A 13,901-nucleotide genomic window follows, 5' to 3' on the forward strand; every position below is an offset into this window, starting at 1 on the left:
TGAGAGACTGTTGAATACTGAAAATGAACTGAGGGTTGAAGGGGAAGGGGGAGGAGGGGGAAAGAGGTGGTGGTGATGGAGGAGGGCACTTGTGGGGAAGAGCACTGGGTGTTATATGGAAACCAATTTGACAATAAACTCTTTAAAAAAAGAAAATAACTGATCAAAATTTTTTAACTCCTAAATATCCCTTAAATTCTGTCTCTTTCTCCTCTGTTTCCATCATCACTGCTGTATGATCTTCATTATTCCTTCCCGATCAGTTGTAATTGCCTCCTTTCTTTGTCTTGCCTCCAGACTCACTGCTGAAATTTGCCCGACCCAATGCTGCTTTTGTGATCTGAGATGCAGATATGAACATGTCACTCGTCTGTGGAGAATTCCTTATCGGTTGCCCTATTAATGCATGGTGAGTCTTAGGCTTCATAATTGGGCATGTAAGGCCTCCATGATCTAACTCAAAAAGCTTTTAACTTTTCTGCCTATTTTTCTTTAAGCTGCAAGAGGGCCATGAGCGTATCTGTCTTGTTTACTTTGGCTAGTGCCAAACCCAGGGCTGATATCTCATAGATAATTACTAAATGTGTACATCACCGCCTCATCTCAATCAGTCTGATTCATGGACCCTTCTTGCTAGCCAATCTGGACATTTTTCACTGTAACACAAGTTTGCCCTCCTTGCACAACTGCAGGCTAGTTACTATTTACTCATTTATTCACACATTCATTAGTTTATCTTGAAATTACTAACACTGCAACTGGTACATAGAAGGTTCTCTGAATGAATAAATGAAAACAAACAGAAGTGTGGCCTAGGAGGTAACACATACATGAAAGAATTGACTAATATAAAGGACTGCACTCCAAGAGCAATTTTTCCCCCACGTGGTATACGCAGAAACACATAGAAGTACAGGCAACCTGTATTTCTCCTGCCCTTTCCAAGTCTGAGAGCCGGATTTAATGAATCAAATTCTATTGTAGAATGAGTCCAAACAAACCCAAAACGAAATAAAGGGCAAACCAATCTTCTAGGAAACACTGAAAAGGTAATGCAGATTTTCCCAAGCCCCAAGTACCTCTGGCAGAGACCACTAGCTCAATAGGCGCCCAGGTGTTAACGGAAGCCCCGCCCCAAGGGAGGCGGGGCTTGAGTGCCGGGGCGGGGTTTGTCCGGATCGACCGCGCCCTCTATGGGCGGGGTGTAAGCAGGCTGGCTGCGCAGAAGCTCGCGCACCCCCGCGGTTTCCTAGGAGACGTAACACACAAGACGCCGGAGCTTCACAAGGGAGCTAAGGAGGTAAGTGGCCGGTGCGGGCAGGTAATCCCAAGCGGGCTGCGGGGCTGCCACCCTCTGTCCGAATCAGCCCGAGCCTGTCCTGCGAGGCCTGCCCGGCATGTCCCCTGGGCGCCCGGTCCTACCAGGGCCAAGCTCCGCCGAGAGAAGGGGGACTGGACACCGGTATGGGGAGGGACGGGAGGGAGGAGAGTCAGGCAGCGGGGTGGAGCGGGAGTGGCTGCTTCTGCGTCTACTGTGATCCGTGCTCCCCCGGGCCTCCTGGACCACTTTTCCGCGCTCCTAGACGGTGGGGTAGGTTCAGGGTGGGGGGTTGACGGCGGGCTTTCATCAGTCTGAGGGACCCCGGCCCCCGAACCTCTCCCTTAGGATCCCCCGCTTAATCCCCCAACCCCCCCGTCTCCGCCGCTAGTTCTGCTGCTGGGCCTGGTGGGGAAACTACTTTTAGGAGTGAGAAGCGGGATCGGATCTCGGGAAGGCAGTGGAATTGAGTTCAGAACGACTATAAAATCAAAAGGGAAGTAGAAAGAAACTGGGTCTAAATTCCATCTCCATTCGTGCATCCCAAATGACTCCCAGGTAAAAGCGGGATCCCGGCTTCGGGCCCCCCGAGACGACCCCAGGAATCTTTATAAAGGGCCCCAGTTTGCGGAAAAGGATGAGAGTCGGTTTAATGAAAACTTTCTTACTGCAGATAAGATTTTAAAATTTAGGGACAGAGTCGGGGGCGAGGAATTGGGGAGCAATAAAACTGATTTTAGGGGCTTGTAATACCAATTCTAAAAGAGATTATATTTACGTAATCATTTTAAATGAGCAGACATCTGTCCTAATGACAACGAAATTCTGAGTCAAAGTTATCGGACTTCCTTTATTCCGAAAACAACTCATTTAGTCAAAGCAGTGGCGGAGGTGCAGGTTACTCTACAGCCTTTTCGCTTTCCTTTACGTCCCCATCCACCAGTTCGCCGGGGCGACTGCGGAAGGGAGAGACTCCCCCCTCCTCCACCCCGTGGCGGCCACTTTACTGCCGAAGCCCAGCGGCCTTGGGCTAGGATGCTTGATGTCCTCGTTGGGGTGGATTTTTGTTTTGTTGAATTCTAGAATACTTTGTGATATTAGCACACAGCACTTTTTCTTTTTAAACCTGGAAGATTTGTTGTCCTATGGTAAAACTCTCCCTTTCATTTCTGTAAATACATGTCTTGGTTACTTTGAGATTTTTTTTTTTTCTGTTTTGCTCTTCAAACAACTTAGTAATTTTTAGACGTTATTATTATTGTTTTTTAATATACACAATGCCAGCCTTAGAGTGATATAATTACAGTAGGTTCTACAAAGACAAGTTAACACTTCCAAAGGTTATCTGTTCAGTGATTGGTGGACACAAGTTTTACCCTCCATTTGCCCTCTATGTTAATCTTCTTTAATCCTATCTAAATCCCTTTTAGTTGGCAGAAGCTATTAAGAATACAGCTTAAGCTTACAGTAATTGTGCACTTAAATAACAATACAAAAACTATATTAGGAGAGAAATTATAAGGGTATTTAGTTAATGTAGGTCTATAATTGAGCCTTTAAATCTTTTTCTTTAAATCAAAACATAAGGTTTGTTTAGCCATAGGAAAGTCACTAAATATTGTAGCCTGATTGTAAAAAATCCCAAGTTCATAATAGTTCTGTTACATAAGGATGATAGTTGTATTACATTTACTTGTGTTCTGCCTTGTTGACCCTTGAACAACACAGGGATTAGGGGTGTGAGCACCCACCAGTCGAAAATTCTAGTATAAACCTAATAAACCACAAACCTAATAGTCAACTGTTGACCAGAAACCTTACTGGTAAATAAAGAGTTAATCAACAGATTTTGTATGTTATATGTATTATGTTCTGTATTCTTCCAATAAAGTAAACTAGAGAAAGCAAAACATTATTAAGAAAATCAGAAAGAGAATACATTGACAGTCCTGTATGGTATTGATTGGAAAAAAAATTTGCATATAGTAGACCTGTACAGTTCAAACCTATGTTGTTCAAGAGTCAACTTGTAGAGATGGAAATATTCACATACATAAGTCATGTTGATACATCTCTGTCTTGCAGAATTAGTCCTCTATAGATGAGCAGAGAAGAAGACATGTAATCTATAGAGAAATATTATTGTGTGTGAACTGGGGACCCAGAGGCAATTTGTGTTTTCTTAAGTTACATCTATTGCTCTCGACTAGTAATTTGTTTAGGACCTTACTATGCTACATTGTTAAAAGTAATCGTTTATGTGCTATCAGTGAGTAGATACATGGGGAAAATTATTTAAAAACAACCACCTTTCACCTTGATATCTGTGCCTCTTTACATTAGGCCATTGTCTTTCTTTGTTCAGGGAGGCTAAAGGTACAGCAAAATTGTCAGCTTCTCACTCTGGAGAACTATTTATTTTGTGATTAAAATGACTCAAAGAGCCCTTTCTAAAGTTTTACTTAAAGGTTAAGTAGGGGGGCACCTGGGTGGCTCAGTCGGTTAAGCGTCCGACTTCGGCTCACAGTCTGTGGGTTCGAGCCCCACGTCGGGCTCTGTGCTGACAACTCAGAGCCTGGAGCCTGCTCAGATTCTGCGTCTCCCTCTCTCTCTCTGCTCCTCCCCTGCTCACTCTCTGCTCTGTCTCTCAAAATAAGATAAAGACATTAAAAAAATTTTTTAAAAAAAGGTTAAGTAGGGCTTAAACCGGACATATTCACTAAGAGCCACAAATCAGGCCTTTTAAAATCTATATGATATCCATAATCTTCATCATTCTACCCCTTAAATGAAAGGAGGTGGGAAATGGCCATGTCCTGTGTTTATTCTACCCTGAATATAAGTAGAACCTCTGTGATAGCCACTCTCACTTGAAATGAACTATTTCCAGGGCCACCTGGGTGGCTCAGTTGGTTAAGCATCTGACTCTTGATTTCTGCTCAGGTCATGATGTCACGGTTGGTGGGATCGAGCCCCACATTGGATTCTCTCTCTCCTCTCTCTCTGCCCCTCATCCTGTGTGTGTGTGCATGTTTTCTGTCTCTCTCTTTTTTTAAACAATTTTTTAATGTTTATTTATTTTTGAGAGAGAGAGAGAGAGAGAGAGAGAGAGAGAGAGAGAGAGAGAGGGAGAGAGAACACACATGGGAGGGGCAGAGAGAGAGGGAAATACAGAATCCAAAGCAGGCTTCAGGCTCTGAGCTGTAGCCTGTAGCTTCAGCATAGAGCCTGATGTGGGGCTCGAACTCACAAACCATGAGATTATGACTTGAGCCGAAGTCACAGGTTTAACTGAGGGGGCCACCCAGGCTCCCGTTTTTGTCTCTTAAAATAACCCGAAAATCAAAAAACAAAATCATGTTTCTAGTGTTTGATTTTTTTTTTAAGTTTATTTTTGAGAGAGAGAGACACCAAGCATGAGCCAGGGAGGGTCAGAGAGAGAGGGAGACACAGAATCAGAAGCAAGTTCCAGGCTCAGAGCTGTTAGCACAGAGCCCAATGTGGGGCTTGAACCCACAAACTGTGAGATCATGACCTGAGCTGAAGTCAGCCGCTTAACCGACTGAGCCACCCAGGTGCCCCTCTAGTGTTTATTTGGAAAGTGGCTGGTTAGGCTTGGAATGCAGTTTCTACAGCTTCCATTCCAAAATGGGTTTGGGTTTCCGGACCAATGCAGAAAGTCGTCAATGAGTGAATGATCTGTAATGCTCATAATTCTGGTGATGGTGGTGGTTGACGGTGTTAATAGTGGAAGAAAAAGGGAAAATAAAGATTAATTCCACTTTTGGAGGTTAAGTCACTGGGAGCTAGAATTTTGTCTATTGTTTCTTGCACACTCTCACCTCTGCATTTCTGTTCCCACCCAGGCAGGTCCCTCTTTCATTCTCTTCTCTAGCAATAATGTCCTTTTTCCAGAATTGCCTACATTACTTCCTACCTATCAGACCTTTGGTGTTTGTCCTCAGTGAGGTATTAACATGAAAGACAAGATGATGCTCTTATCCCAGCAAATTTCTGAATTAAGAAATTAATTTTCATAAGGGAGCTCCAGTTAGACTCTCTTCCTCCTGGACTCTTGCCTTCCCTCCACTGTTTCTGGCCTGTTATTTTAGTGTCCTTCCAGGTAGAGGGCCAGATGCAGCCCCAGCGTCTAGTAGAGCAGAGAGCACTACTCGAAATCTCCATTCAATCAGTAGTGTCTTGGTGTTTTAGGGTAAGGAATTGGGTTAGGGATCTTCAGGTGAGGTGGAGGTGGGCAACTTTCATAGTGGGGCAGAGTCTGCAAGGTTTGGAGGCAAAGAGGGGGAGGGGTGGTTCCTTAAACTGCAACAGTGTCTACTTTGAAGGGGTTATGATCTACATGAAGTAAAATAAATGGTACACACTCCCTGTTGTTTAATTTTTTTTAATGTTTTTTATTTATTTTTGAGAGACAGAGAGAGACAGCGCAAGCAGGGGAGGGTCAGAGAGAGAGGGAGACACAGAATCCGAAGCAGGCTCCAGGCTCTGGGCTAGCTGTCAGCACAGAGCCCGATGCGGGGCTCGAACCCACGAACTGTGAGATCATGACCTGAGCTGAAGCTGGACGCTCAACCGACTGAGCCACCCAGGCACCCCACTTCCTGTTGTTTAAAAGTCCCACAGGGTTCTTCCCACATTTCCTGTGGACAAATACATTCCTGTCATAGGAAACAACACCTTTTTATTGTCCTTCCCTGCACATGTTTGTTTCTTTCTCCAGAAAGTCTGGAGTACTTTGCCAATTACAGCATAACTTTGTGGGTCCTAAACTTCTGCATGATTCCTATGATTTTATTTCATGTTAATCAAACAGTGTTACAGTGAAAGAAAAGTAATCTTTGAAGGAAGCACCGAATTATAACAGGCATTTTAAAACCAACTATTTTAATGGTGCCAAGCATTTTGTTATCATTTGCAACTAAGCATAAAACCATTAACAAAACAGCAGAGAATTTTTTTTATGTGTATTTATTTATTCTGAGAGGGAGAGAGAGAAAGAGCACAAGCCAGGAAAGGCCAGAGGGAGACAGAGAATCCCAAGCAGGCTCTGTGCTGTCAGCAAGGAGCCCTACACAGGACTAGAGCCCATGAACCAGAAGATCATGACCTTAGCTGAAATCAAAAGTCAGACGCCTAAGCAACTGAGCCACTCATGTGCCCCCAAAATGAAAACTTTTAAAATAAATGTGTACAAATTTGCAACAATGTTATGCCACTACTGCCTTCATTTATTTTAGTGGGTGTGCTTTTCATAGATTTTTCTGCAGCTAGATTAAGATGCTGTTTGGGAAGTGTTACATAACATATGGTATATTCACCATATGACTTTCCTAAAATGTACAGATTCCTGGATCCCGAGGCCCACAAGTTTCACATAAGGTATCGTGGGCCAAATAAATGTTATGCAAAAACTGATTCAAAGAATGGATATAGAATAGATGCCCAGGGGCGCCTGGGTGGCTCAGTCGGTTAAGCCTCCAGCTTCGGCTCAGGTCAGATCTCACGTTCGTGGGTTCGAGCCCCGCATCGGGCTCTGTGCTGACAGCTAGCTCAGAGCCTGGAGCCTGCTTCCAGTTCTGTGTCTCCTTCTCTCTCTGCCCCTCCCCCTCTCATGCTCTGTCTCTCTCAGTATCAAAAACACAAAAAAAATTTAGAATAGATGCCTGATTTCCTGGTGCCTGATTTGGAATAATATAGGTTATATGCAGTATAAAAGGAATCCTACAAACCATTAAGCCAGTATTTACTGAATACTCATGGGATAAATAACATAGTACCATGTAAATGAAGCCTCCATAAATGAATATTACGAGTCTGTTATACAGGAAGTCCATTCCACAGAGCACAAAGGACTGACTGACAAATGTTTAGCACATTGGTACTTATATTATAATTCTTCCCTGTGCTTAGGTTACCAGTAAATGTTTTGAAGAGATTCTTTAATGAAAATTCTTTTTATTCTTGTTCTTTTTTTTTCTATAGGGTGTTCATAAGAATGGAAGCACTATTTCCTTGCCAGATTCCTTCCTGCTGTGTCCCATGAATCTCCATAACCGTGGGGAAGAGCCTGTGCTCCATGCTGACACACTCGTCACCAGTGTAGCAACACCAGTGCAAGGGAAAAAGACAAAAATAAAGAAGTCTTTACATTTATATTCAACAAAGGAGTCATCTCCATCAACAACTTCTGCTGTGTTAGTTTTCCAAGATGAACCGATACACGACCATGCGACAGTTGGGGGACGGCACGTACGGCAGTGTCCTGATGGGCAAGAGTAACGAGTCTGGGGAGCTGGTGGCCATCAAAAGGTACTGTGTGCGATGCGGCCAAGTGTGAGAGCCTGATCTTTCTTTTCCTTTTCTTTCGAGGAAGGTCTGGCTTGGACCCCATGCTTGTTTGGCTCATGTGGATGCCATTCTGGAGAAACACTGCCAAAAGGGGTTCCCCACATATATTGCTTCAGTCTTCTGGTTTGTCCAGCCACATCGATAAATTGAAAAATATAAGGGCTCTGCTTTTTATGCATAAGTAATATGAACTGAAGCTGAAGGTAATGTTTGGAAAGTTTTTAGAATTTAATGTTGTGTGCAGAATGGAGCATATTATTGCCTTAAAGCAATACACCTCAAAAGATGGTATTCATAATATCAGTGGAGTTCTGAATGGCATATGGTATTTTCCTAAGCTTACTGATGAAATAGAATTCATTATTATTAACTAATAATTAGTTAGCAGACAGAGAATCCCAATCAGGCTCTGGGTGCTGTCAGTTGTGGGACTCGAACCCATGAGCCGTGAGATCATGGCCTCAGCTAAAATCAGGAGTCGGACCCTCAACCGACTGAGCCACCCAGGCATCCCAACTTACTTATCTTCTTAATCTATGGAATTTCTTATCTATTATTCATAAAAAAAAAAGTTACTCCAAGGTGTAGTGACTTAAAACAAGAACAAACCTTTATTAATACTTCCCACTTTGTGTGGGCCAGGAAACTCGGAGGCGCTTAGCTGGACGGTGCTGGCTCTAGGTCTCTCAGGAGGCACAGTCATCTGAAGGCTCGACTGGGACCGGGCGTCCACTTTGAAGGTGGCTCCTAGGCTTGCTGGGTGGATGAAACAGCTCATTTCCTCACAGCTCTGGAGGCTGGAAGTCAGAGATGAAGGTGTCAGCCGAGTTGGTTTCTTCTGTGGCCTCTCTTCTTGGCTTGCGATGGCTGTGTTCTCCCTGTGTCCTTTCACAGTGTCCTAATCTTCTTCTAAATAGAACCGGTAGTATCATATTAGGACTCAGCCTAAAGTCCTCATTTAACCTTAATTAATTCTTTCAAGTCTGTCTTTTCAACACAATCACACTCAGATACTGGGAGTTAGAATTTCAACATGGATTTGGTGGGGGGAAATTTAGCCAATAATATAGGCTGCTGTAACAAAGTTGAGGCCACAGACTGTGTGGCCCAAATGAGAGAAATGTTCAGATTTACATTACAGTTCTGGAGGCTCGAAGTCTAAAATCAAGGAGTTAGCAGGCTTGGCTCCGTCTAAGGGCCGTGAAGGAAGGATCTGTTCTAGGTCCCTCTCCTTGGTTTGTAGATGGCATTTTCTCCATCTCTCTTCCATATGATCTTCCCTGTGTGCATATCTCTGTGTGCAAATTTCCCCTTTTTGTACGGACACCAGTCATATTGGATTAAGTTCCACCTATCTAACTTCATTTTAACCTCACTCTGTAAAGGCCCTTCTCCAATCAAGTCACACTCTGAGGTGCTGGGGATCAGAACTTCAGCATCTGAATTTGTGTGGGGGGCGGCACAGGTTGGCGCACAACACTCACTCGCATGGCTGACAAGTGGCCTCTTCACATGGGGCTCTTCAGAGGGTTGCGAGAATATTCTCATGACATGGCCGTCGGCTTCCACCAGAATGAGTCATGGAGACCAATTACCAATTCAGCCAAGGGATGGCAATCTAAACTTTAAACGCTATAACAGGGGCGCCTGGGTGGCTCAGTCAGTTAAGTGTCCAGCTTCTGACTTCGGCTCAGGTCATGATCTCATGGTTTGTGGGTTCGAGCCCCACATCGGGCTCTGTGCTGACAGCTAGCTCAGAGCCTGGAGCCTGCCTCGGATTCTGTGTCTCCCTCTCTCTCTGACCCTCCCCTGCTCGTGCTGTCTCTCAAAAATAAATAAAAAATTTTAAAAAAATTTTTAGTGCTTTAACAAATGCTTATCAGATGTTAAAAACTTTAAAATATCATGATCTAAAATGTTACATATTTAAGGAAATAATTTTATAAAATATTGCCAGTAGCCATTGTTATCAAATAAATGTACATTTGTACAGTAACTGAAATGAAATATTTACTGAGTGGGCTTAGTAAAATTCAATACCCATTCATGCCTGGGGAAAAAAAACCTCTTAGCAAATAGAAATAAAAAGAAACTTCCCTAACTGGATAAGACGATTCATCATCTTTCTGGCAAAATATTAGAAGTACTCCCAGTGAAGTTGGTGTTAAGACCAGACTGCCTGCTATACCCCTACTAATTAAGATTGCACTGGTGACCTAATTTATGCAGTAAGAGGGAAAAAAATGAGGGATAAGTATTAGCCAAAATGAGATTAAATCATCCTTATGTAGAGATTAAATAATTGTATAAACTCACACAAATACTTCATTATACGTGAATTTATATATAAAATGTTTTTAACGACTTTTTGGAAAGCAACTCATACAATTCATGAAAGCTGTGGCCTCTGGGAAGTGGGTAGAAAATGAGAACTGAGATCAGGTCTGGTGGAATCATGCGTTATTACCATTGTTCTGTCTCGTTTAACAAAATGCTCAGTGTTCCTTGCGAGTGGCAAAATCACCCGTGTGGTTTACTGTTCCATTTCACAAAATAGGGAATGAAGCCTCAGCTGCATAGACCTAAGTAAAGCCTTGAAAGAATTGAGGGGTCTAAAAATGTAAGAAGTCATATACTTTGAGGGCTCAGAAGAGGCCATGAGCATATAAATTAGGAATGTTTTGGTGTATGAAATAAAAAACCTAACCAAATAACTTAATTAGGGATTTAACTTAATTTCACAAGTAACTTAAATAGGGATTTATTTTTCTCAACATAATAAAAAGTCTTGAGGTGTGCAGCCCAGGGCCAGTACCCTGTGCATGCTGCTATCACAGACCCAAGTTCTGTCTTCAGAAAGTAGCTTCCTCACTTCTATCCGGAAGACCCCTGACTACTTCTCATTGGCCGGAAGTGTGTCACAGAGCACACCTATCTATCTGGGAGGCTGGGAAGCCGAGTACTTTGCTGAGTGTTTTGTACTCCTGTGGAGAAGCTGAAATGTGTTAGTAAAGAGGAAGAAAAGGGTGGCTTTTGGAGAGTCAACTCAGTGTCTGCCATATTGGGTATCTCCTATGTGCTAGACAGTGTCCCTAACTTAAGTAAGGACAAGATAAAACTCAATGAGGAGGAAAGTCATGTGGAAGGCTTGAAAAAAAGTTAAATATCCATTGAACACATAATTGTTAAGCTCCCGCTACACTGGTGCTCAGGCCGAAATGGGAATGAGATCGATGAGTTACAATGTAGTGAGGAAGACCAACAAATTAGACCAATTACAACATCAGATATGGTAAGTCCTATGATGGGGGAGTAACAGGCCCTAGGGGAGCACAGAGAAGTGAGGCTGCAAGCTTCCTGTAGAAAATGAGATCTCAAGATTTCCTCTTGAGAGATTTCCTCTCAAGAGGAAAAAATATATCAAGAAAAAAAGGAGGGAGAAGAAGGCTCCAAGCAGCAAGGATAATATGTACGATGGCCTGGAGGCCAGAGAATGTGAAGGCTTGTCTGGGCTGCACAGCTGAAAGCAGAAGCGTAGGTGGCCAGAGGGTAGGTTCTGAGTACAGCAGAGGAGGGGCATGAGGCTAACGGGTGAGGTCATAAAGCCAGGTTAACATACAGCTCGACTAGAAGGTGATGAAGGATTTTAGCCAGAAGAATCTATATATTGCTTTAGAATGGTCCCTTTAGCAAAACAGTGGATACTTGATCAAAGAGGTCAAGACTGGACATGAGGTGACCGACCAGTCAGGAGACGGATGTAGTCATCTTGGTTAGAGGTGGTGGTGACCTGATCTAGGAAGATAGCATTAGGTATGGACAGAAGTGGAAGCATTCAAAAGACATGTGGGACCGAGGCTCTGTAGAGACTGGTGACAGGGCATGGGAGAAAGGAGGAAAACATGTGAAAGAGTCCAGGCTAACTCCTGGGATTCTTGCTTAAATGCCTGGTCGCCATCTGCCATGGCAGGGAAGTCACAGGCTTGGGGGTAAAGCTGGGTTCACTTGTGGGCATAATGACTTTAAGATGCCGATAGATAACTGAATATTTGCATTCAAAACAGGTCTGGGCTAAGAACGCCTGGGTGGCTCAGTCAGTTGAGCATCTGACTTCAGCTCAGGTCATGATCTCATGGTTTGTGAGTTCGAATCCCACGTTGGGCTCTGTGCTGACAGCTCCGGAGCCTGGAGCCTGCTTCAGAGTCTGTGTCTCCCTCCCTCTCTGCCCCTCCTCTGCTCATGCTCTGTCTCTCTCACTCTCAAAAATAAATAAACATTAAAAGAAAACACAGGTCTGGGCTGGCAATTGGTAATTTTTAGTCTTCAGATGGTATTTCAAGCCATCTAGAAGGAAAAGAAAAGAGGTCTTCATGGAGAGGAATCCCAGCAGATGAAGGACGGGCCCTCAAAGAGCTTCTCCCAGAGAAGACTGGAAAGGAGCTGCCAGAGAAGTAGGGAGAAAACAGAGACAGGGAAGAAAATACCTGGACCTGAGGGAAATATAAAAAGAAGTGCTCAATTAAAAGACAGCTAATAACTAATGGCTGAAAATCATCTAGGTTAGTTAGGAATGTTTCTTGCTGTAAGTAACAAGTACATAAATTAATAACAAATAACAGAACCAATGGCTTAAATAAGTAGATTGTTTTCTTCCATATTAGGAAATCTGGATTTTGATGGTTCCCAGTGCTCTTTCAAGGAATCCACTGTGAACTGAATCTAGGCCTTTTCTATTTCTTCATATTGAGCTGTTAGCATTTGTTTGTCCTCCAGCATGTCACTTAATGGCCACATTATGATTACTTGATATCCTGGCATTACATCTATGGTTTAGGAGGGCAACAAAGGAGCAGCAAACTCCTCTCTCAAATTCTAAGTAAATTTGTTTCCCAGAAGCCCCCAAGTGATTTCCCTTTATATCTTATTGACTCGAAATGGATCGCAGTGGCCTCCATTATACACATGGGGGCTAAAAAGGGAGAATTTTCTCTTCCAGCTTCTATACTAGGAGGCAGAAGGGAGAGAGCTAGAAAAGGCTTTCTGGTATCCAAAAAATATCATCTAGTATGGTGTTCTCCGGATTTGGAGAACAGGACATAATTAGTGGGTGTGGTGAGAGTTGTTTTAGGGGAATAGGAGATACACCAGATTGCAGGAGGGCAAGGAGTAGTAAAAAAGTGGGATAGGGAAGGCATTAAACTTTGAATAGTCATGGAGGATATGTCACTGAGTTGCTAAAAAAAAGTCCTAGAAGGCTTGCCAAGTATCAGGAAGAACCCACCTGCGATTACTTGGGGTGACTACTAAAGTGGTGCTCCTAAAGCCATTTACGTGACTTTTCTTCACACCTTCACCAGTCTGTACACAGAGCAGAGGCTGGAGGATGGTAGGGCAGGAGTGGTGGAATGTTGGGAGAGGGGGACATCAGAATATGTACGTGCTCTTGAGGGGACAGTGGTGGAAAGGCTGATCATGGGATCCAGGGTGGATGAAGATGCGAACAAAGCCAAGGGTTGGACAAGTGGAAACATTATAGCACATCCAATGGTAATGTTGGTAAAAGAGTTGGAGGTTGTGGTCACAGTCTGAAGTTTTATTTTATTTATTTTTTAAAACAGTTTATTGTCAAATTGGTTTCCATATAACATCCCGTGCTCTTCCCCACAAGTACCACCCCTTTTCCCCCCTCCCCCTTTCCCTTCAACCCTCAGTTCATTTTCAGCATTCAATAGTCTCTCAAGTTTTGCATCCCTCTCTCTTCCCAACTCTCTTTTCCCTCTTCCCCTCCCCCTGGTTCTCCATTAGGTTTCTCCTGTTTTCCTGTTAGACCTATGACTTCAAACATATGGTATCTGTCCTTTTCTGCCTGACTTATTTTGCTTAGCATGACACCCTCAAGGTCCATCCACTTTCCTACAAATGGCCATATTTCATTCTTTCTCATTGCCATGCAGTACTCCATTGTATATATATACCACATCTTCTTGATCCATTCATCAGGTGATGGACATTTAGGCTTTTTCCATGTTTTGGCTATTGTTGACATTGCTGCTATGAACATTGGGGTACATGTGCTCCTATGCATCAGCATTTCTGTATCTCTTGGGTAAATCTCTAGCAGGGCTATTGCTGGGTCATAAGGGAGTTCTATGGATAGTTTTTTGAGAAACCTCCACACTGTTTTCCAGAGCGGCTGCACCAGTTTGCATTGCCA

At 43.4% G+C, this 13,901-nt stretch overlaps 1 protein-coding gene and 1 long non-coding RNA gene across 9 annotated transcripts in view; one reads left to right on the forward strand and one right to left on the reverse strand.

The window, feature by feature from the left end:
• The first annotated feature begins 1,218 nt into the window (after positions 1 to 1,218).
• Positions 1,219 to 13,901, forward strand: part of MAK (male germ cell associated kinase) — a 53,170-nt gene continuing 40,487 nt past the window's right edge. For 6 of the 8 annotated variants that reach the window (XM_029943627.1, XM_029943619.1, XM_029943623.1 and 3 more), the window contains exons 1-2: positions 1,219 to 1,300; positions 7,322 to 7,648. In XM_029943627.1, the coding sequence (XP_029799487.1) occupies positions 7,548 to 7,648 (101 nt within the window). In that variant the 5' untranslated portion in view covers positions 1,219 to 1,300; positions 7,322 to 7,547. Of the gene's footprint in view, positions 1,301 to 1,328; positions 1,463 to 1,530; positions 1,592 to 7,321; positions 7,649 to 13,901 lie in introns of those variants that run through there. The other 2 variants (XM_029943620.1, XM_029943621.1) reach the window with 2 other exon arrangements.
• Positions 8,271 to 13,901, reverse strand: part of LOC115295596 — a 35,177-nt gene continuing 29,546 nt past the window's right edge. The window contains exon 2 of the long non-coding RNA XR_003910487.1: positions 8,271 to 8,596. This is a non-coding gene — a long non-coding RNA (uncharacterized LOC115295596). The remainder of the gene's footprint in view (positions 8,597 to 13,901) is intronic.

This window comes from Suricata suricatta, chromosome 7 (genome assembly GCF_006229205.1).
Source record: "Suricata suricatta isolate VVHF042 chromosome 7, meerkat_22Aug2017_6uvM2_HiC, whole genome shotgun sequence".
Classification (NCBI taxonomy): Eukaryota; Metazoa; Chordata; class Mammalia; order Carnivora; family Herpestidae; genus Suricata; species Suricata suricatta.